General features: G+C 38.9%; 1 protein-coding gene across 2 annotated transcripts; it reads right to left on the reverse strand.

Annotated features, from left to right (window-relative positions):
• Positions 1 to 1280: 1280 nt before the first annotated feature.
• Positions 1281 to 23364, reverse strand: atp8b5b (ATPase phospholipid transporting 8B5b). Of its 2 annotated transcripts, none has more exons than XM_058412625.1 (28): positions 23149 to 23364; positions 19819 to 19900; positions 18558 to 18613; positions 18366 to 18479; positions 16984 to 17082; positions 16588 to 16649; positions 15926 to 15998; positions 15750 to 15820; positions 15394 to 15476; positions 14665 to 14823; positions 13569 to 13657; positions 13278 to 13471; positions 12345 to 12553; positions 11918 to 11961; positions 11605 to 11770; positions 9578 to 9766; positions 9043 to 9158; positions 8762 to 8926; positions 7851 to 7962; positions 7028 to 7133; positions 6534 to 6675; positions 5826 to 6009; positions 5168 to 5391; positions 4390 to 4473; positions 4055 to 4300; positions 3536 to 3674; positions 2555 to 2685; positions 1281 to 2393 (listed from the first exon to the last, which is right to left on the reverse strand). In XM_058412625.1, exons 2-28 carry the CDS (start codon positions 19871 to 19873, stop codon positions 2148 to 2150), a joined length of 3558 nt encoding a protein of 1185 aa, XP_058268608.1. In that variant the 5' UTR covers positions 19874 to 19900; positions 23149 to 23364; the 3' UTR covers positions 1281 to 2147. The 2 variants fall into 2 exon arrangements, with proteins under 2 accessions (XP_058268608.1, XP_058268607.1); XM_058412624.1 differs by lacking the exon at positions 23149 to 23364 and adding an exon at positions 22396 to 22461.
• Positions 23365 to 24629: the final 1265 nt, after the last annotated feature.

Genomic DNA, 24629 nt, shown 5'->3' on the forward strand with positions numbered 1-24629 from the left:
GTCTATTCTTAAAAGCGCTATACAATTAAACTGAATTGAATTACTGTGATAAACATACTGTACCTGAGACTATGTAGGAGTACATTCACATTATGGACTCTAATAACCTGAGCTGGTTTGTATCAGGATTTAAAACGTACATAGGACACGTGATCTACACATTTCAGACTGACTTAAAACCATAACCTTAATCATGAAGCCAAAATTACAGGCTCGATTCGAACGCTCAATGGTTCTCAGTCCGGCTTAGTAATAAAACATTAAGGATATGTGCAAAAAAATTCAACTTCTAAAAGAAAAACAAAATAAAAAAATGACACGATTAACTTGATAAAAACAAGCTTTAACTAAGAAACTATTTCTATCTACATTGGCTTTGCATTCGACTAAAAAATAAAGAATGTCATATCATTTTTTTTAAACAGTTGCATATATATATATTTAAACATGGAGTTGCTTTATTGGGAAATATTTATTTTGGATTTTTTTTTTTTGTTGTTGTTGTAGATTGCACATCATTTCAATTTCTTCTTCTTCTTGTACTATGAGCTAGTCCTAAATTGTGCCTGTGGATCTTTTCCAGCATTAAAATAGGTGTGTTAGTTCTCACACTAGATGTATACACAACAAAGATGCACACTGTCCATGCATCTATTTTCTATACCCTAATTAGGGTCACAGGGATCTGCTGGAGCCTATCCCATCACACCAAGGGGTACACCCTGGACAGGTCACCAGTCCATCACAGGGCCACACATATAGACAGACAACCACACACACTCACACTCACTCCTATGGGCAATTTAGAATTAGCAATCAACCTAATGTACATGTTTTTGGACTGTGGGAGGAAACCGGAGTACCCAGAGTAAACCCACACAGGCACGGGGAGAACATGCAAACTCCACACAGAAAGGCTTCCTGCCTGTTCGAACTCAGGACCTTCTTGCTGTGAGGCAACAGTGCTAACCACTAAGCCACTGTGCTGCCCCCATGCACACTGTGTATAAGCAAAAGTGCATATTTGGGACAAAGACTTAATAATAATCTGAAATGGAGAAAATAAACATCTCCGAGTACATCTACAGTACACTCTCTCTGGCCTTTTCTGCATGAACATACAGTACACTCATGATAGGTTAGTGTCGCTAACACAGTGCACAGCACAGTGTCGCTATGATTGACATGGTCAGAGTCCCGGTCATAAAACGGCTGTGATGTTGTTCTCCAGAAAACCGAGCAAATGGAGAAATCAGTGTCTTATCTTCTTCTCCAAGATGTGAAATTTCTCTCAGAATTTATTTCACGGCTTTATGTCAAACCCCAAGTTTCCTCAGTTTCCCCAGAAGGCACAAAGATAAACTATAAACTAACATTTAATATTTCTTCAAAGAGTACTATTATTAATACAGTGGAACCTCAGTATATGAATTTAATTCCTTCTGGAGGCGAGTTCTTAAGGTGAAAGTTTGTATTGCGAAACAAATTTTCCCATAAGAAATAATGTAAATGCAGATAATCCGTTCCAGCCGCCCAAAAATATGACCAATATTCCCAATACGCAGCGTATGTAAACTGTACGGCTGCTTACAAAGAACTGACCCCAAGCCAAGCATTCCATGTCAAGGCTCCTCACAGGAAGTCGTGCCACCAAGCTTGGGCTAAAAATAGAACAGACCGCCCACACCACCAATCTGTCAACAAAAAAGCTGCCGGAAAAATCACCTAGCTTTAGAACACAGGCTGAAGGCGATGTTGGTCTCGTTGGTTGACTCCAAACAGCTTTCAGTGACTGCAAAAAAATCGTAAACTTGCTTCGCTTGGCTTTCCACTGGCGCTAACAAGATTTTAGATCTTATGCTGATGCAAATTTCTTCAAAATATCAATTCTTAAGGTGAAAATTCGTAAGAGAGGGCATTCATATGCCGAGGTTCCACTGTATCTGAAAATCAATCGTGAGAGCAAGTTATTATTTATATGAAGGACACGCTCCTGCAATATCACATCAGTTTGTGCTTGTAAACGTCGATACGTACAACGCCGAGTTCACTATTTATCGTGAATCTCCCTGTGTGCAGTGATATAGTTTGTGTTGTCGTCTCCCGGTGTTGCCGTGTGTGTGTGTGTGTGTGTGTGTGTGTGTGTGTTAGGAGGAAGTGATGTTGCGGTATGTTTGTGGAGAGTTCTGAGCTACGGGGGACTCTGCTAAAGGAAAAAGCACCGGGCGGCTCTTCACGGGGCGGCGCAGGAAACGACCAGAGGTGACCAGGTCGCCGTAACCACGAGCGTGTGAGAAGGCATAACCAGAGCGACGGGTGCTGATGCGTCGCCGTGGGAACCGGCGAGTGGGAGGAGTTATCACGGCTTTGGATTCTCTGATTTTGTAACGCACCTGAGGAGGGGAGAGAGAGAGAGAGAGAGAAAGTATTTTCTGGGTCATTATATTAGTGATGCTCTAAGCTGTTTAGTTACGATGACATCAATCTGAACCACCAAAATGTGTGTTTGTGTGTGTGTGTTTGTGTGTGTGTGTTTGTGTGTGTGTGTGTGTACCTTGTCGTTGATGGTTGGTTGGAGCTGGCAGCGGAGGAATCGGAAAGCCAGCACAGGCAGAGCACACAGGATGGTGGTGAGGAAGATGGTGAGCCAAACATTGGGTTGGTTCAGGGAATTCCTTGCTGTGCCTGATACACACACACACACACACACACGTCACACAAATGCATATGTACACACACACACACACACGTACCACGAGAATACACAAACACAGCACAAACACACACAACAAACAAATATGTACACACACACCACAAAAACACACAAACACATGCCACACACACACAAACACATATGTGCACACACAAACCAAAAACACGTCACACACATCAAACAGACAAACACAGAAGCACATATGCACACACACACACACACACACACACACACACATCACAAACACGTCACACACACAACAAATTCATATGCACACACACACGAACACATATGTACACACACACACCACAAAAACACACAATCACATATGTACAGACACACCACAAACACACACATACGCACACACAAATACGTCACACAAAAACATATGTACATATACATACACACACACCCCACAAACACATATGTACACAAACACACCACAAACACATGCCACATACATAGACAAACACACATGTACACACAGACATGCACACAAACACGTCACAAACACATATGTACACACCACAAACACACACACAAACACAAATATACACACACACACCCACACACACGTACCCCCACACACACACCACAAATACAATCCCACCAAAAACACATCACACACACAAACACACATGTACAAAGACACACACAGAAACACATACACACACACACACACACACACACACAACACCCCCACACCCCCCACCCTCTTCGTTGTATCTAGATTAATATATACTGTAACACATTTCTCCTGGACACTAGCAGAGCGGTTCCTCCGGTTCTCCTCAGTGCTCAGAGCTGCAGCAGGTGACTCACCGATGAAGGGGAAGGAGGAGGTGAAGATGAGGAACATGCCGTTGCTGTACATGGTGAATGTGACGGCAAAATACACCGACAGACTTCCCCACAGGAAGAACTGATTCACCGCCGTCCAGTAGTACGTGTCCAAACCCAGCTTTAACACACACACACACACACACACAGTCTGTTACTAATCACATAAACACACACATTACAGCAAAGGTATTACATTCACCTAAATAATTAATAACACACATATAAAATCCTCATAGCCTTCCTTTTACACTCCCCATGACATATTTAGCTCTCTATATTCATGAATAAGATCCAGCCATTAATATCCGGACATTCTCAGCAAGAGTAAAAGTATTGGCACCCTTGGCTATGCCTGTGTAAGTCATATAAGAAAAATGACAGGACTAAACACATTTTAAAGACAAAACTTCACTTTCAGCTACATTCACATGCGATGAACAAAGAACCAAGAGACTTTTTGGAGTCAGTGAAAAGAGAAAAAATAAAGAAAAGAATTACCTGGATGTTGACGGCGAAGAGCAGGCAGGTCTGAGCAAGCAGCGCGAACGACTGGTAGTCGGCGATGTCTTTGCCGTCGTCACGGACCGTCTCGTGCATAGCGGCGTATGGCAGGAAGAAGAGCACCAGCGAGCTGTAGCAGCTGTGCAGCAGGATCTTAAAAAACGCTTTGATGCTGAAGTACATGTTCTGCTGACCCGGGGCATACAGCTGAGGGTACTGGAGGCTCCAGCGGTCATTAACATCCTGAGGGTTAATATATCTGGTTATGTATCATAACACTTACAGTACTGCAGAGAGAGATATTGAATACAGACCACAGCAGGAGGACACACCTGATCGAAGAGGCTCAGGCCGATGACCGGTAAGGCTGTGTACACCAGGTTATAAAGCGTAATGAACCACTCATCATACACCGTCTGGTACAACAAGACAAAAAACACACACACACACGTGTAACAACAAGCTAATAAACGGTCACTCAAATGTCTGCATATGACATCTGACAACAACAAAAACCTGGACATTTCTTCCACAACATTCAAGCAAACAGACAGACAGGTGGGCAGAGGGTTAGACAGAGAGACAGACAGACAGAAAGGTGATTTGATAGACGGATAGACGAATGTTTGGATGGACACAGATACAAAATTGTAGATAGACAGGCAGCAGATGGACGAATATACAGACAGATAATTGAACATACAGATAGACTGGCAGAATAACGGACAGACAGAGAGGCAGAATGACCGAAAGACCGAACGACAGAGACAAACAACGAGCCAGAATGACAGATAGACAGAATGACAAACAGAATGATAGACAGACAAAGAGGCAGAATGACAGATAGGCAGACAGACAGACAGAATGTCAAACAGACAAAGAGGCAAATGGTTAACAGACAGACAGACAGAATGACAGACTAAGAGGCAAAATAAGAGACAGACAGAATGACAGATGGATGAGAAGGCAAATGGCCAACAGACAGACAGAATGACAGACAGATAAAGAGGCAGAATGACAAACAAACAGACAGAATGACAAACAGACAAAGAGGCAAAATGACAGACAGACAGTGAAAGAAAGAAAGACAGAAAGAAAGAGGACACTCACCTGGGCAGAGAAGCCACAGAAGAAAGCGTACCAGAAGTGCACGAAGGTGAAGCTGAAGTTCTTGTAGAAGAAGTAGCGCAGGAACGTGCACATGCGCAGATACGACCAGCGGCCGTGGACCAGCAGGAGGCGCTGCAGATACCGGAACTGAGCAAAGGAGAAATCACTGGACATAACCGCCTGCATGCCCTCCTGCCCACTGATCCCCACTCCGATATGAGCCGCTACCCAGGGGGACAGGCAGAAAGATATTCAGACAGTCAGACAAACAGACAGACAGACAGACATAGTGAAAAAAGAGACAGGCAGACAGACAGTCAGACAAACAGACAGACAGACAATCAGTCAGAAAGTCAGACAGACAGACAGTCAGTCAGACAAACAGACAGACAGACAATCAGTCAGAAAGTCAGACAGACAGACAGTCAGTCAGACAAACAGACAGACAGACAATCAGTCAGAAAGTCAGACAGACAGACAGTCAGACAGACAGACAGACAGAAAGTTAGACAGACAGACAGACAGAAAGTTAGACAGACATACAGAGTGAAAGAAATAAAGTGTAAGTATGTTTGTAAATGTTATTATATTATTTATGTCACTTTAATTCTCTTTTTGATGATTGAACTTCTCTGACCCAACCCCAGACTCCACCTACCCTTAATCATGCTGACGTCATTGGCTCCATCCCCGATGGCCAGGGTCACGGCTTTCTTGTGCTTCTTGACGAGATCCACCACCTGAGCTTTCTGCAGTGGAGTGACCCTGCAGCAGATGACCGTCTGACACATACACGCCATGCGCAACAGCTCCACCTGCAGGTCCTTCTGCAGAGCGAACGCCTGCACACACACGCATCACGTCATGCACACGCATCACGTCACACACGCATCACAACACACACACATCACAACACACACACACACACACACACACACATCACGTCACACACGCATCACAACACACACACGCATCACAACACACACGCATCACGTCACACACGCATGCTAATTTATTTCATTTTAGCGTTTTAAAGATAAGACAATAATCAAATGATCCAAATGTCTCTGATGTCAACCCTCGACCCCTGTCTCAGTGGAACAGACCATTCCTTTCCTCCCTCTGTGGTGGATCAGGTCAGTAACATCTGACCAGAGCATAAAATTCTTCCTTCTCAGATCTCATTACAACTCTGTCACACAATTTTCTGATTTTTATAATCCTTTATTAAGGATTAAACATTTTGGAGTGTGCTGTGTGTGTGTGTGTGTACACGTGTGTGTGTGTGTGTTTTTATGTACGTGTATATGTATATGTGTGTGTGTATATATGTTTATATATATGTGTGTGTGTGTGTGTGTCTCACCAGACTATGTCCATTTATAACAAGACCATACTCTCCGTCCACCTTCTCGTCCAGCACCACCTCCGACTTTTTACCCATAATCCCACTCTTCATGTAGGGCGGCTCATCTGGGGAATCTGGGGACATCTTTTTCCTGGCGTTCCTGAACATTTCATCAGATCCTTCTAGTCACTAAGTGAATCTTATTAAGCATCATTAATATTACAGGAATTAGTTTCAACTCTAAATGGATAAAAACACAACATTTATTTATTTTTAAATTTGTAAAAGAAATACTTATGTTTTTATTTGAAATTGATTGTCCCAATAGATAGTCAGACAGACAGACAGAGTGAAAAAAACAGACAGAGAGAGAGAGAGAGAGAAAAAACTGACAGACAGACAGTCAGTCAGACAGAGTGAAAGAAATAAAGTGTAAATATGTTTGTAAATGTTTATCCATAACAGAAGATCCTGAGTGTTTCATCCCCGCTCTAACACACAGTGAGACTCACACTAACTCATCCCGCACCCCCTCCAGTGTGTCTGCAGAGATGATGAACACCTCGCTCATCTCCTCACGCAGCATGTTGCAGGAGTACCCGATGTTCTCCGCCGTCTCTGCATCACAACACACACGAGAAACACATCAGGACTCAACTCTAAGGACATCATTTGGTTCAGGAATTTTATTTGTACTGAAAAAAATTATACAGATACAAATCCATACAATCATCTGAATAAAGCGTTATGGATAATTTCACCATTTATCTTTAGGCCACGCCTCCTACCCGAGTCTGAATCTGAGTCAGATGAAAATGATTCAGCTTCATGGTGGAGTTACAGCCAAGCTGACCTCTCTGACCACTATGACCTTTCTGACCACTCTGATGTTCTTTTGTCTGATTGATTTATTATTACAGATAATAATTAGGTGTGTGTGTGATGTAGGGCTGTAACGGATAAACTGGTAGCTATCAGCTTCCATTACGTCGTTCTTACGTTTCTACTAGCGGTACAGAACTAAACAAGCACATTTACACCAAACCACACATGTCTTGAATGATGGACTATACAACACTACACTACACAATGCTACAATACACTACACTAAACAATGCTACACAACACTACACAACACAATGCTACAATACACTACACTAAACAACGCTACACAACACTACACAACACATTGCTACACAACACTACACAACACTACACCACACAACATGAAACAACACTAAACATTGCTACACTACACAACACTACACAATTTTACACTACAGGAATATTTTATCAGCAGAGATACAGAGTAAATATCACAGTCAGTGATCTGACCTTGTTTGTCTCCTGTTAGAACCCAGATCTTGATGTTGGCTTTGGAAAGCTGCTCGATGGTCTGAGGAACTCCATCCTGCAGTTTATCCTCCACTGCAGTTGCCCCGATCAACTACACACACACACACACACACACACACACACACACACACACACACACACACACACACACACACACGGCTCTGTGAGAAAACTTTCCACTTATTAGTTTCTATTAATTTGTTTAGCAAAATAAGATAATAATCACAAGTACATTTAATTAGACTGATCAATATTAAATATAAAAAAAATCAATTATTTATTTATTTGCTTGTTTGTTTATTTATACAAATGGTAAATTATTTTACTAATTATGACATAAATACATAAATAAATTTTCTTTTGAGTGATGTCCATTATGAAAGTTTTATTAATGTTCATGTTCACATTTTAGTCTTTAATAACTAGGATATACAGGAGGCGTGGTCTCTCTTCTCAGTCATTAGTACTGAAGTAGGTGTGGCCTATGTGCAAATTAGTTATATGGAAGGAGGTGTGGCCTATTTGCATGTCAGTGGCACTGAAGGAGGTGTGCCCTCTGCATACATCTGTCCCACTGAAAGAGGCGTGGCCTCGGTATGCGTCAGTCCCACCAAAAGAGGCCTGGCTTTGGTATATGTCAGTCCTATAGTGAAAGAGGTATGGCCTCGGTCTATGTCAGTGCCACTGAAAGAGGCGTGACCTGTATGCCTGTCAGTGTCACTGGTTGGGGTGTGGCCTCTGTGCCTGTCAGTCACAGTGAAGGAGGCGTGGCCTACCTATCACTTCCTATGAAGAAGGCGTTTTCTTATAAGAATTGTTACTTCTACATTATATTTGGGAGTTGACATAATATAGTTGATAAAGACAATTTTTTTTTTTTTTAATTTTACCATCAGGTCCTTTTCGATCTCCTCATAGATGGCATCTAGTTTAGCCTCACGGTCCTCCATTGCAGTGCTGGCCACATGGTGGTGCTGTCTCCAAACGGCAAATTCAGCTTCATCCAAGTCTTTATAGGCCAGAGCCAGAGTGCGCAAACCTTCACCAGCAAACTCCTACACACACACACACACACACACGCCCTGATCAGCAATGATGCACTATACTACAATAACACACACACACACACACACACACACTCATGCACTTGTGCATTCACTCACTCACTCACATTGAGGTGCCCGGTGGTGGCCTCCATTAGTTTGGAGCAGGACGGATGGAGCCTCTCGTAGATGATAGTGTCCGCACCCTTACAGTACAGAGTGAGCTTGCCACTTGGACTCCGCACTACACACACACACACACACACAACACAATTATAACATCATCTAACATCAGTTGTGTTTAGGTAGCTAAGTAGATTAGCTAAATGTATGCTAAACTATGGTTATGTAAATAAAACCTGTATTTCTTTGTACAATCCAAGGTAATGATAAGAAAAACTAGCAGTCATGCTACATCATAAAGTTTACAACTGGCTCATATTGCAGATACGATCATGTGGCTATGTAGATCATGCTAAAAAAATAAGTGATTACAAATATAATTTAACAAAAATTGGAAATTTATGAGATACTGGAAATCTCTCAGCTTATCTTTCTTTCATTAGACTCCCATGAGTCAGCAGAGACAAATGCTAGGTGTTAGATAAAGTTCTGTTTATAATGAAGCTAGCTTGCCTAGCCTTTGAGTTTGAGTACCCTCACCGATTACAGACATCCTCTTGCGGACGTTGTTGAAGTCCAGCACGGCCAGCAGCTCGTACGTGGTGTGGACCCCCATCTCCACCACTGAGATGGTCTCGGGGGTGCGAGTACGAAACACGAAGCCAAAGTTCCTCGCCGCAGTGACCAGAGCTCCTTCATCAGGAGACTGAGCCTGGTAGAACAGCTGACCTGAAAAGGAAGAGTGTTTATCAGTTAGTGGTCAAGTCTAGGTGTAATTTTAATCAAAAGAAAGCCTTTTCCTACCAATTTCACAACATATCTGAGGTAAAAGGTCAATCTGCTTTCACATTGTCTGTATACAGACATAACAACTACATGCTAGTTAGCAAGTTAGCGCAATCAGCATTCATATTGCGCTATTGCCTAGCAGCACATCTTAAGCCAACTTTAGCTAAGAGCAAGCACATCAGCTAACAAATTGTGTATATGGTATATGGCTACTTCGTGTTCACTTTAATTTTCAGTTAGCAGCTGAGGCTAGGTGTAATTGAACTGTAATAAACCTTTCTGTGGTAATTTACCAACACATCTGAGGGAAACATCGACATCTTTAATGGTTTTGTCTTGTTTAGCGTCACTCAGTTATATGCTAGCTAGGTAGCTGGCTAGCTAAATTGTTCGAAGCATTTCCAGCGATCTAGCAGCTTTTTGGTATCCATAGTTGAGGTTGCAATTATGTTATTCGTTCAGTTGCATTAATTTGCTAATGTGTTGTTTCTTTATTTCCACAGATATCGTCCTCTTGAGTATTATAAATGGCTTTACAAGTTAAATTTCGCTTACAGTTGCAGTTTTTCAATATGGCAGAACCCATGGAAAGTCAGTTAGCTGTTAATGCTATATATAGTATATTCATTATAAAGAAAACCAAGCTAAGTAAAATCTGAGGTAAATATTGATATTCTTAATGGATTAGCTTTGTTTATAGTGTATGTCTACTTTTACATTGTCTATATGGGGTCATAACTATGTGCTAGCTAAAACTTAAGTCTGTTTATGCTAAGTACAAATCAAATTCAGCCTTTTCTAAGAAATCTACCAGCGTATATGAGAAAAATAAATAACATTCCAGACATTTTATGTCCTGTTAAATGTGTCACTTTGTCTGAGAAAAAGTAGCCACAAGATACTAGTTAGTTGTGCCAGTTAGCTACACTGTTAGCCTTGTTTCAAATACAAAATCCTGGAAATCTATTGAAATATTGAAACACACACAATAGCATAATTAAGGATTTATATATTCTGAGATTACTTGACTATTTCACCAAGTTAAATGAAATGGCCATGTCTAGGTGTAATTTTAGCCAAAGTTAGCCCTTTCCTCGCGATTTACCAACACATCTGAGGTAAATGTTTATATTCCTGATGGATTTGTTTTGTTTATACGTCATTCTGCTTTCACATTGTCTGTAAACAGACATATCAACTACATCCTAGCTAGCAAGGTAGTTCAGCTGGCGTTTACACTGCACTGCTGCCTAGCAACACTATTCTCACATCTTTAGCCCACTGCATAATGACGATTATTATTATTATTATCATCAATATAGCAGAACATAGTAACTAGCTAGCTATAAACCTAATAAAGTGGGTAAAATGAGAAGAAGGTCCTGAGTTCGAATCCCGGGTTCGAACAGGCCCCCGCCTTTCTGTGTGGAGTTTGCATGTTCTCCCCGTGCCTGTGTGGGTTTACTCCGGGTACTCCGGTTTCCTCCCACAGTCCAAAAACATGTACATTAGGTTGATTGGTCATTCTAAATTGCCCATAGGAGTGAGTGTAAGTGTGTGTGTGGTTGTCTGTCTATATGTGTGGCCCTGTGATGGACTGGTGACCTGTCCAGGGTGTACCCCTGCCTTTCACCCAATGTGTGCTGGGATAGGCTCCAGCAGATCCCCGTGACCCTAATTAGGAATAAAGCGGGTATAGAAAATGGATGGATGGATGGATGGATGGATAAAATGAAGACAATTTCAGAAAGTTCAGAGTCTAGATAGCGCTCCCTTACCCTCAGTCTTCTCCTCAGGCATGACGGTGTGACAAAGTGCAAGCAGTCTGAAGAAAGCCTGAACCTCAGGAGTTCCCAACTTCACTTCTTCCACAAGGGCATGATCGTGGAAAGAGAACTTCGGGTCAGCCAGTGAGTTCCAGGAAAAGTCCACCGTTTCTGTTTTCTGTAAAAGAAACATAGATGGACAAAGAGAGAAAGGTAAGTAATCGTCCTGAATTGTGCTGAATTACACAAATGCTAAAAAAAAAAAAAAAAATTGAGAAGCAAATACAACCCCAAATGCATATATCCCATTTAATTTGTTACTGACCTCAGTGATCTCTACTCTTTGTCCGGCAAAGTCCAGAACGTCACCTTGTGAGGAAAAAAAACCCCATACAGGTTATCTAGACTATACATGCTAAAGCTAATGCTAGCTACTGTATATACACTCTCTGTCATGGTGTATATGGCCAAAGCAACAATTAAAATAAAATGATAATTTATTTGTTGGGTTCTGTCATGTATTGAGAAGTAAAGAAAAGAAAGAAAATACAAAAATACCTTACATTTTTTTTAAAAATATATAACTTAAAAAGAAATACCAAGCAGGTTAATAGGGATCACTTATTATGGAATTATACAATAAAAGGATGGACAGTAGTGCTCTCTAAAAAAAAAAAATTATTATATATATATATATATATATATATATATATATATATATATATATATATATATTTATTTCATGGTCTCACCGTATGACTTGCCGTTGATGGAGCAGCGATTGAAGGTCATGATGTTCTGTGTTAAGGTTCCCGTCTTGTCGGAGAAGATGTATCTGATTTGTCCCAGCTCTTCGTTTAGCGTCGTGGTCCTGGCCTGGGCCGGAGTATCACTCTTAGCATGGTACATCTTCCTGTCCCAGTCAATGTAGTAGCTGTTTCCGAGTCGGAGGATCTCCACGCTGCGTATGGAGAAATCAAAGGGAAGGGAAACAAAACTAAAATATTATCACTGTTTTGATTTACAGAATATTTATTTCATTAGTATGAAAATGTAGAACAACAGAAACCATCAAAAAATGAAATTTATTTAAGTCTATATGATTTCTTTTATTTTGTCACATTTCCCCGCCCATGTCAACACTATAAGGATATTAAAAAAATAATTGTATCTTGATAAACGACGATCCCATGCAAATTACAAGGAGAAAGCTGATTTGCATTTGGTGACGCCCACAAAACTCCATAAAAGGCAAAGAACACAGAGCTGAAATGATGAGTAAACGGCAAACAGCAAAAAATATTCCCACATATTATTTAAGAGTGTAAGATCTCCTCAAAAAACAAGAAAGGGCACACAATAGAGCCAAATTATGGGAAAATGGGTATGATATAAATGAATTTTAAAAATAAATAAATAATATACAGTACATATTTATAAAATTTATAATATAATTTTTTAATTAATTTTTAATGATTTAAAATATTTATTTATTATGGAAATTCCATAATTTCCATAATAAATAACTAAATAAATCCCTAATCTTGTTTTGAAGCAGCAGGCCCAACGACACCACGATAGGGATTATACAGCATATACAATTCACGTAAATTGATTGCAAGATAGAAATTCACGTCATCAGGCGAGTTATCAGGGTAATGCGAGGATCCAGGCTGCAGACTGACCTTACATAGAGTGAAATGGGCACCACGGTGTTCAGGATGATGACATAAGACCAGAAGGAGAGGAAACTTGACATGTTAGCGTCAGCTCCGTCCTGTCGAGGGAGGAAGGCAGTAAACGCAGTGCCCTCCTGATGCTCCCAAATCGAGGTCCCGATAGCCAGAACTGTGCACATGAACGCCAAGAAACCGAAAATCTGTAGGATAGAAAAACGTAACGAAAAAGAATAAAAATCCTTCACATGAACTGACTTTTTACATCTGTTTTTTTTTTTCCAGATGAAAGTCACTCACAAACAGGACCAGGACGTTCATCAGATGATCGATGCTCGTGCGCTTGAATATGGATTTCCCAGAGTTCTGCATCAGCTTGGTGTCAGGGCCTGGTGGGGTTCAGAAAACACCATAACAAACCTTTTGTATGAGAAAATTTACAGGAAATCATTTATCTTATATTTAAAAAAAACCCCACAATGTACAGTTTAAAGCCATTAAATCCCCAAAAACTCGCAGGATACTGAGATTTACACTACATTTCTATTCACTACTCTCACAACTACACTCCCTTCTGATCAGTTACTAAATTCTTAAATTTAATTTGACACATACATATCCATACACAGTGAGATATGTATTTATTTACAAAATGTATGCCATGAAATCCGTGTCATAAAAATAAAAAAAATGTAAAAATTATATAAATAATAAAAATAAATAATAATAATAAATATCAACAGAATTAAATGTATAAACAAAGAGAAATAATTTAAACAAATAATAAAAAAATAATAATGAAAAATAATAAAGAATGAGAAAGAATAAGTTTTCAATTCAGTAAGTCATTATTTAGTTATTTTTATAGCTATAGAAAAATTCACAGTTCAAGAAGACTAGACTTTAAGCTGAATAAACCTTATTTAACCTTTTAAAGGGTTAAATGAACGTTGTAGATAATCCTCAGTCCTAAACATGAGGAAAAAAGGGATTAGCCATGCTGCTGTGATCTCCAATCAAATCAGATCAGATCCTCTCACTTCATCTTTTCTGCTGTGACTCTTTTATTTCTTACTTACAAATGATCCAAGATTAATTTGTTTCACATTTATTTGAAACATTTATATTTTTCACATCAATATTTAACAGTATTGTTCGTTGTTGACCATAGTGTTGATATTGGCTAGTTTTTTGTCTTCAGTGTAATAAATATAGACATTATATTACTGATCCTATTAATTATAATGTCTGACTCCATTCTTTGTTTTTATTTCTTTCAGTCCAGTTTAATCCAATCCAATCCAGCTCGTAGTAGTAATTGTGTATTTCAGTGAAATAAGCTATTGGTATTGACGTGAGGTATGTCCGATAGACGAGGTTGACCCCTGCTGCGTACCTCCGAACAGCACAAGGCCGAAACACCATTCTGTGTTGCGCAGTGTGCAGCCTCGCAGCAGAATCCTCTCATTATCCAGAGCCAACGTTTCTCCTCCCACCATCAGAGTTCCTGTAAACTTATCTAAACGGTTGTTGGGAGCCTCACAGCACACCTCACCTGAGCAAACACACACACACACACAATGATTTTAACTCCAATAATAAGGTGGTGTAGTGACCACACTGGTGAATACGGGGATTCAGGGGCAATTTTTAAGATTGATGGCTTTATGAATTCCACTGAAGTACCAGGATCTTTTGGTATGAAATCTGATTGCTTCGGTTTCTGCCAAATATTAATTATATATCTTATATATAATATATATATATATATATATATATATTCATGCCAATAACTTGGGGTGCCAATAATTTTGAAAGCTAGCTGTCTATGAATATTTATATTTGCATATGTAAATTTATGCAAATTAGTTGGATGTGTTAATGTGAGCTAGCCAGTACATAAAAAACTTTTTAATTTTTAAAAAATTTTTTGTTTAAACCTCTCAACTCAAACATTTAAGGCAACACACACAAAGGAAATGTTTGACTATTAAATATTTAGTTTATGATATTTATGCAAATTCTTATCAAAAGACCTCCCCCTTACCCTGAGTGTTTACCCTCTGTTCACCCCCCCCCCCCTTGTTTCCGTGACGTCTCCATGACAACCTTCTGTAGGACTCACCGTTAAAAGCTGCCAGCTTGTCAATGTTATCTCCCAAATCACCCGTGACTGTCAGAGCCTGTTTCACCTTCAGATTGGTCTCGCTGTGAGAGAGAGAGACAGAGAGAGAGAGAGAGGGAGAGAGGGAGAGGGAGAAGGGGAGAGAGAGACAGAGAGAGAGGGGGGGCAGAGAAAGATAAAGAGAGAGAGAGAGAGAGACAGAGAGAGAAAGAAAAAAAGAGAGGGGGGGCAGAGAAAGATAAAGAGAGAGAGACAGAGAGAGAGAAAGAAAGATAGTGAGAGAGAGAGAAAGAGTGAACGAAACGATACTGCAGGATTTTGCATATAGTTTTCATGTGTAGTGACCCGGTTCTGACCCGTCCAGTTCAGCCGTCTCAATGTAGACCAGGTTCAGAGGCTCGCTGCTGGACAGTAACAGCAGATCAGCCTACACAGGACGGAGGAAGAGGAAGGAGATGTGAGTGAGGAGAGAATGAAGACAGAAGCAGGACGAGTGTGAAACAGACGAGTGTACGAGGAGGAGAATATTCACCGTGACAAACTGGTTGTTCTCCAGCTTAACGATGTCTCCCACTTGAACATTCATCCATTTTTCTGTTCTCAGTCTGTGGGAGGGAAAAGTTCACTTAGAAAAGTTAAGAGAGAAAATAATACAATAATAATAATAATAATAATAATAATCATTATTATTATTATTATTATTATTATACTTTTTTATTATTATTATTACTACTGTTGTTGGTGTTTTGTTATTATTATTATTATTATTTTTATCATATGATAAAAATGTATAAATATATGTAAAATATTAAAATCCAGTAAACAAATAAATAATTAAATAAATAAATAAATCTTATAAAACCTGATATTTATACCACAAAGGTTTAGAATTTTTTACTTTTTTTTTTTTTTTTTTAAATTTTCCACATTGTTTTTCAAAGTCTAAAATTCAGTGAATATTCCACAAATTCAAACTTTACAGAGAATTCATTTTAAACATAAAATTATAATTAAATAAATAATAAATAAATCCAAGGTTCAGTTTGATCACATTTCATAAATACAGCTGTTTCTTTGACTGGAAATAAAATGGTTTGGAATTGAGATTTAATTGACTTAGCTGTGTGTGTGTGTGTGTGTGTGTGTGTGTGTGTGTGTGTGTGTGTGTGTGGAGGAACAGCAGCAGGAACTCACTGTCCGTCGATGAGGACGTCGACCTTACGATTGTTCACCTGTCTGTCGTTTTTGTGTCTGTTCTGCAAACAGAGAAAAAAGTAACAGGTTTCTTTTTTGAGAGCGAGAGGGCGAGAGAGAGAGAGAGAGAGAGAGAGAGAGAGAGAGAGAGAGAGAGAGTGTGTGTGTGTAGTAAATTCTGATTATAAAAAGGTCAGGTTTCACAGGGTAGGTCATCTTTTCATTCACTAGGTGAGAAGTGGGAAAGCTTTAACAGAGCATGTAAGGAATGAGGAATGAGTGGTTATTAATGCATTAATAAATATCTGTGGTGAGTCGGGTCACAGGTCAGAGATCTCAGCTCTCAGCTCTGGTCTGAATCCCTGGAGGAAGATGATGATGATGAAGAGCACTCACAATGTCGTCTGATCCATCTTTGGCCAGCGTGATGCTCAGCACCAGGAGCAGCGGCACCACCGTAGTGAACCATGACAGCGACGAGATCGCTGGGATCAACTGCAACACAACAAACACCATCAACATCACAATAAACACTGTAAACAACACAACAAACAACATCAACAACACAACAAACACCATCAACAACACAACACCATCAACATCACAATAAACACTGTAAACAACACAACAAACACCATCAACATCACAATAAACACTGTAAACAACACAACAAACAACATCAACAACACAACACCATCAACATCACAATAAACACTGTAAATAACACAACAAACAACATCAACAACACAACAAACACCATCAACAACACAACAAACACCATCAACATCACAATAAACACTGTAAACAACACAACAAACACCATCAACAACACAACAAACACCATCAACATCACAATAAACACTGTAAACAACACAACAAACACCATCAACAACACAACAAACACCATCAACATCACAATAAACACTGTAAACAACACAACAAACAACATCAACAACACAACAAACACCATCAACAACACAACAAACACCATCAACATCACAATAAACACTGTAAACAACACAACAAACAACATCAACAACACAACACCATCAACATCACAATAAACACTGTAAATAACACAACAAACAACATCAACAACACAACAAACACCATCAACAACACAACAAACACCATCAACATCACAATAAACACTGTAAACAACACAACAAACACCATCAACAACACAACAAACACCATCAACATCACAATAAACACTGTAAACACCACAACAAACACCATCAACAACACAACAAACACCATCAACATCACAATAAACACTGTAAACACCACAACAAACAACATCAACAACACAACAAACATCAACAACACAACAAACACCATCAACATCACAATAAACACCATCAACATCACAACAAACACTGTAAACAACACAACAAACAACATCAACACCAAACATCACAACAAACACCATCAACATCACAACAAACACCGTAAACAACACAACAAACACCATCATCACAACAAACACTGTAAACAACACAACAAACCATCAACAACACAATAAACACCACAAACAGCAAACACCATCAGCCACACAAACACTGTAAACAAAGCAACAAACATCGCTCAACAACACCAACACCATAAACATAAAAAAAAAAATCAACACAATAAACACCATAAACAGCAAACACAAAAAATGGTTGGTTATGTTAGATTGATTCATTCGGTAAATCTTTATACTTAGTATTGTCCTTCTATAGAAAGAAACACTGATAAACACACACAGAGACGTGTCCTGCAGCGCATGTCCTCACCTGTAGTATGAGCAGGAAGACGAAGTAGGCGTTGGCCAGACGCTGGAACTGCTCGAACAGATTGAGCGGCAGGAAAGTGAAGATGTTGTATTTAGAGGTTTTGATGGCGTTGTTCTGCAGAGACACAAACACACACTTATATACAGTCCACACACACACACACACACACACACTGTAGAGAACTTTACTTACAGCATATTTGAAGGAGAGATTGAATTCTCTGTCGTTTGCTCGCAAGTGCCTTTCCTCTGTGCCACAAAAAAATACCATAAAAAACTTATGAATATAAAATCAAGAAAGGACAAAAACTTTTACGGAAACTGATTAAAGAACTGTTTACTGAAATATATTACACCGAAATAAATGCAGGAATGGGAATAAAAATAGTCAAGAATTTCAAATAAATAAATAGTTTCTTTTGTTTTTGTGTTCTTGTATCTTCACTTGAAGTTTAATTTGTTGGTTAGAGAAAAATAAAAGCAAAATCCCATAATCACCTGTAGCATCTAAATTATGATTTCTAAATCAGCACACTTATTTATTTATATAATTATATAATTAAATATTTATAAAATTTTTATTTATTTATTCATTTATTTGTTTGTTGGTTGATTGGTTGATTATTTGAAAGAAAATAACTAACTAACTAACTAACAAATAAATAAATAAATAAATAAATAAATAAATAAATAAATAAATAAATGTGATTTCATTGTTGCCAAACAACTGTGTTATTTTCTTTTTCTGATTAATTTATTAATTATTGTTTATTTTATGGTTAACAGTACAGAAGCCACATAAAAAGAAAATTTGTTACAATTTTATGTCACAAAAAACTGTTTTTGTTTCTCTCTCTCTCTCTCTCTCATATTATATATATATACATATATATATATATATATATATATATATATATATATATATATATATATATATATATATATATAAAATAATAATAATATAGGAAGATATAATTATGTTTTTTTCAACACTGACCAGAAAGGACAGCTGTCGTTTTCACTCTTTGCAATTCACAGGAATAGGGGAAAGTAGTAAAAAAAATAAAAATTAATTAATTAACAATTAAAAAAAACTAAAAATCAATTTCAAAAACTAAAAATGTAAACAAATCCTACAGAAAAACAATAACAAATAAAACACTGAAATAAATATAAAATCATTTGGAAAGTTGATGTCATTGTCTCCTTTAAACAGATTAAATGTATTGTTTTATTATTGACAGCTTCATGAATATTTTAGGCTCCACACTGTATATTTAACCTTCTATTAAATACTGTAGTACACAGAATCCTGAGGGATGTGAGAACGGCTCTTCATTCAGTATCTAAAAAATGTCCAGGAGGTAAATTTGTTCCACCTTATGCACACAGTTTGTCTCAAACCCTCACAGATACAAATACAAATGAGCCTGATGATGATGATGAAGACATACCCTGTACGCTTTTTTTCTTACTCTTCACACCACACAGTGTCAGCACAGAGCCCATCTTTCTTCCTAGGCATCCAGCAGCATGCTGAAGAGAAAGAGGTAGAGAGGTTCAGGTTCTCCACCAGGTTCAAATCCCAGATCTACTGAAGAACTCCAGTAAGATACAATAAGATATAATAGAACATGTAGAGCATAGAGGGAAATACTGTGGAAAAAATATATATAATAGAACATGTAGAGCATAGAGGGAAATACTGTGGAAAAAATATATATAATAGAACATGTAGAGCATAGAGGGAAATACTGTGGAAAAAATATATATAATAGAATATGTAATGTCTATGTATATGTATATGTATAATGTATAATGTAATATCTAGTGATGTGGATGGATGGATGGATGGATGGATGGATTTGATTGAAAGAAAGAAAGAAAGAAAGAAAGAAAGAAAGAAAGAAAGAAAGAAAGAAAGAAAGAAAGACTTGAAATGTAGTGTACAGTGAAGGTACAGTAATATGGTGGAGTTTTCTTGGAAGGAGTCTCCAGTATCAGGACATGGGAACAGTAACACTCTAATAATTCACTAGAACTGTGTTTTTAAAAAATCTAAACATATATAATATCCTGTCTTACATAATATCTGCACTAAACATAGAATAGACAGAGGTGTGTGCGTGTGCGCGCAACACAGCAGTGGATATGTGTGTGTATGTGTGTGTGTGTGTGAGATAATAGTTTATTAGTGTGTTTCTATCCTCCATTTTGTTAATAATCAACCAGAAACAGAACATTTTATAACTGCTCATCTTATCAGGACAGAACTGTAATGATGGTTCTCTCTCTCTCTCTCTCTCTCTCAATATTTCTTCTCCAGACTCGAGTTCTCACTTACACTTGCTCCAGAAAAACCTCCATGATGTTTTGAATTAAAAATATTTTACCATACCCGACTTCTGCAGTAGTAAATGTACTGGATGATGTACTGTACGTTTATGTTAAAAGGTAAATGATAGACACCAAATAAACCACTAGAAATAATTTTTAGTATGACTTTTACAATTTTTAAAAAAAAAGTCTTTCACAATAATTCCACTTCCAATAAAGATTTATTTTCCAATTCCGATTCCAATCTGTCTGATCTAAAGCCGATATCTGATCCATCCTGTACCCGCTGGTATCATTCCGATCGTGCCATCTCAGGCGAAAATCATTTCTATCACTGTGAGAATATGTTCAGATATAACAAAATGCCTGGTATGTGTTGGTGATACGCAGCTAAAGATCTGTTCCAAGAAAATAATCAGTGATGGACAATCTGCAGGGTTTTACTCTCTCATCTCCTCTGTGCTGGGGATTGTCCAGTGTGGAAAACTCACTGTCTCACTGGGTCTGTATTTGACCAGTAGAACATTCCCATTTTAGACCAATGAAAGTTAGACAGACAGACAGACAGACAGACAGACAGATAGATAGATAGATAGATAGATAGATAGATAGATAGATAGATAGATAGATAGATAGATAGATAGATAGATAGATAGAGACATTAAGGCAGACAGATAGACAGACAGGCAGACAGACAGATAAATAGATAGATATACAGACAGACAGACATATATAGATAGTCAGACAGACGGACAGATAAATAGATAGGTAGATAGACAGACAGACAGATATATAGATGGTCAGACAGACGGAAAAATAGATAGATAGATAGATAGATAGATAGATAGATAGATAGATAGATAGATAGATAGATAGATAGATAGATAGAGACATTAAGGCAGACAGATAGACAGACAGGCAGACAGACAGATAAATAGATAGATATACAGACAGACAGACAGACATATATAGATAGTCAGACAGACGGACAGATAAATAGATAGGTAGATAGACAGACAGACAGACGGAAAAATAGATAGATAGACAGACAGACAGATACAGTATATAGATAGTCAGACAGACAGACAAACAGACAGACAAACAGACAGATAGATAGATAGATAGATAGATAGATAGATAGATAGATAGATAGATAGATAGATAGATAGATAGATAGATAGATAGATAGATAGATAGAGACACAGACATACAGGCAGACAGATAGACAGACAGATATATAGATAGTCAGACAGACGGAAAAATAGATAGATAGACAGACAGACAGACAGATACAGTATATAGATAGTCAGACAGATAGATAGATAGATAGATAGATAGATAGATAGATAGATAGATAGATAGATAGATAGATAGATAGATAGATAGATAGATAGATAGAGACACAGACATTAAGGCAGACAGGCAGACAGACAGATAAATAGATAGATATACAGACAGACAGACAGACAGACAGATAAATAGACAGACAGAAAGACAGACAGATATATAGATAGTCAGACAGTCAGAATAAATGCTGTGATTAATAAAACTGATCCAGACTGGATTTGAAGAAGTCAGCCATTTCTCAGTTCACCGATTTCTCACGTTGTTTATTTTAATTCTATTTAGTATGGAGCCCAATTTTCCACTAGCAGTCTCTGTTCTATTATTAATCTATAAATGATATCACAAACCTCATCACTCTGAGAGCTGATCCTGATCACAGAATCCTGATCTCTCTTAAAGAGCCCTTTGAAATCGGTGCAAATTACAGAAGCGATAACACGTAACCCTGAACGTTAGACCTTAGGCCTCTCTCTCTCTCTCTCTCTCTCTCCACCTACACACACCCTGTTAATATCCTTTTATTTTATCTCCAAACCGTCCAGTCTGAGATTTCAGAAATGACAGAAATACGCTAAATAAACGTCTTTCAAATTTGTGGCTCAAATAAACGTATTTATCTAGAGATGAAAAGAAAAAACCAGGAAGTGAAAAAAAGTACAGGAAATGTTAATAAAGCTAATGTTTAACGTCATTAGAATTTCAAAGCTCTTAAACACAGACTGTCACAGCCACTCGAAACAGGTCACTGACATGCAGTTATGTGTGACGTATCACGATTGACCGCCATACACACCTCTTCTATACACAGTTACACTATAAATATACTTCTATACAAAAAAATAACACAATTAGACTATCAGGAAGTCCTGTACGTACAGACGGAGTATTAATGTGTTTTAAATGTGGTATATATATTTAAGCGTAAGAGAAAATTCCAGTCTGTTAATGTTTGATGAAAGAGTTGAGCGGAGGCTGATAGTGTAACCTGTGTGAGTTTTAACATTTCCATTAAACTTCCTCAGTAATAAACGTCACATTATTCTGAAACTTCGACCGTTCCAAACTATTTTTAGTGTACATCATCAATCTCTGAGACGTACCTGAATCACCAGCGTCCCATCCAAGCTCCTGAAGAAACCTCGCCTCCTCGACACCCAGGAACAGCAGGGAGGAGGTGGACTGCAGCTCCCACAATGCACCACACACACACCTACGCTAGACCAAGCAGGTGTGAATACGGGAGTGACCCGAGGCTGGGTGGAGTCCGAGCGCGGCAATAAAGCATGTGGCTGTTTAACTGTTCCAGAAAGCAAACACTAGCGTGATCTTTGGACTCTGGCAGCGAGAGAGGAGGAACGAGCAGGAAAATGAAAGAGCGAATGAAGGAAGAGATCGTAACCGGCAGTGACCGGAAGTGACAGGAAGCTGGAAGGATACAGAACACCACCACTACAGATCAGGAGGAACTGGGTCTACATCTGGGTTTGATGTTCTGAGTGTGCAAAGAGGATCCTAATACTGTATTCCACTTATTCTACAGATAGATAGATAGATAGACAGACAGACAGACAGATACAATCTCACAAAAGTGAGTACACCCCTCACATTTTTGTAAATATTTTATTATATCTTTTCATGTGACAACACTGAAGAAACGCCCCTCTGCTCCAATGTACAGTAGTGAGTGTACAGCCTGTATAACAGTGTAAATTTGCTGTCCCCTCAAAATAACTCAACACAGCCATTAATGTCTAAACCGTTGGCAACAAAAGTGACTACACTTGGAAAGTGGAAATGTCCAAATTGGGCCCAAAGTGTCAATATTTTGTGTGGCCACCATTATTTTCCAGCACTGCCTTAATCCTCTTGGGCATGGAGTTCACCAGAGCTTCACAGGTTGCCACTGGAGTCCTCTTCCACTCCTCCATGATGTCATCACAGAGCTGGTGGATGTTAGAGACCTTGTGCTCCCCCACCTTCCGTTTGAGGACGACCCACAGATGCTCAATAGGGTTTAGGTCTGGAGACCTGCTTGGCCAGTCCATCACCAAGGCAGTGGTCATCTTGGAGGTGTGTTTGGGGTTGTTGTCATGTTGGAATACTGCCCTGCGGCCCAGTCTCCGAAGGGAGGTGATCATGCTCTGCTTCAGTATGTCACAGTACATGTTGGCATTCATGGTTCTCTCAATGAACTGTAGCTCCCCAGTGCCGGCAGCACTCATGCAGGCCCAGACCATGACACTCCCACCACCATGCTTGTACTGTAGGCAAGGCACACTTGCCTTTGTATTCCTCACCTTGTTGCTGACACCATCTGAACCAAATAAGTTTATCTTGGTCTTATCGGACCAAAGGACATGGTTCTGGCCATGTCTTTAGTCTGCTTATCTTCAGCAAACTGTACGCGGGCTTTCTTGTGCATCATCTTTAGTAGAGACTTCCTTCTGGGACGACAGCCATGCAGACCAATTTGATGCAGTGTGCAGCGTATGGTCTGAGCACTGACCGGCTGACCCCCCACCCCTTCAACCTCTGCAGCAATGCTGGCAGCACTCATACGTCTATTTCCCAAAGACAACCT

Source organism: Hemibagrus wyckioides, linkage group LG16 (assembly GCF_019097595.1).
Source record: "Hemibagrus wyckioides isolate EC202008001 linkage group LG16, SWU_Hwy_1.0, whole genome shotgun sequence".
NCBI lineage: Eukaryota > Metazoa > Chordata > Actinopteri > Siluriformes > Bagridae > Hemibagrus > Hemibagrus wyckioides.

Coding starts and splice junctions, on each gene's coding strand:
- atp8b5b (XM_058412625.1), bottom strand. CDS start 19,873: ATGGGCTCTGTGCTGACACTGTGTGGTGTGAAGAGTAAGAAAAAAAGC. Junction 14,824..15,393: donor CAAGCTGGCAGCTTTTAACG/GTGAGTCCTACA, acceptor GTGTTTGCTCAG/GTGAGGTGTGCTGTGAGGCT. Junction 2,686..3,535: donor CTCCTCCTTCCCCTTCATCG/GTGAGTCACCTG, acceptor TGTGTGTATCAG/GCACAGCAAGGAATTCCCTG.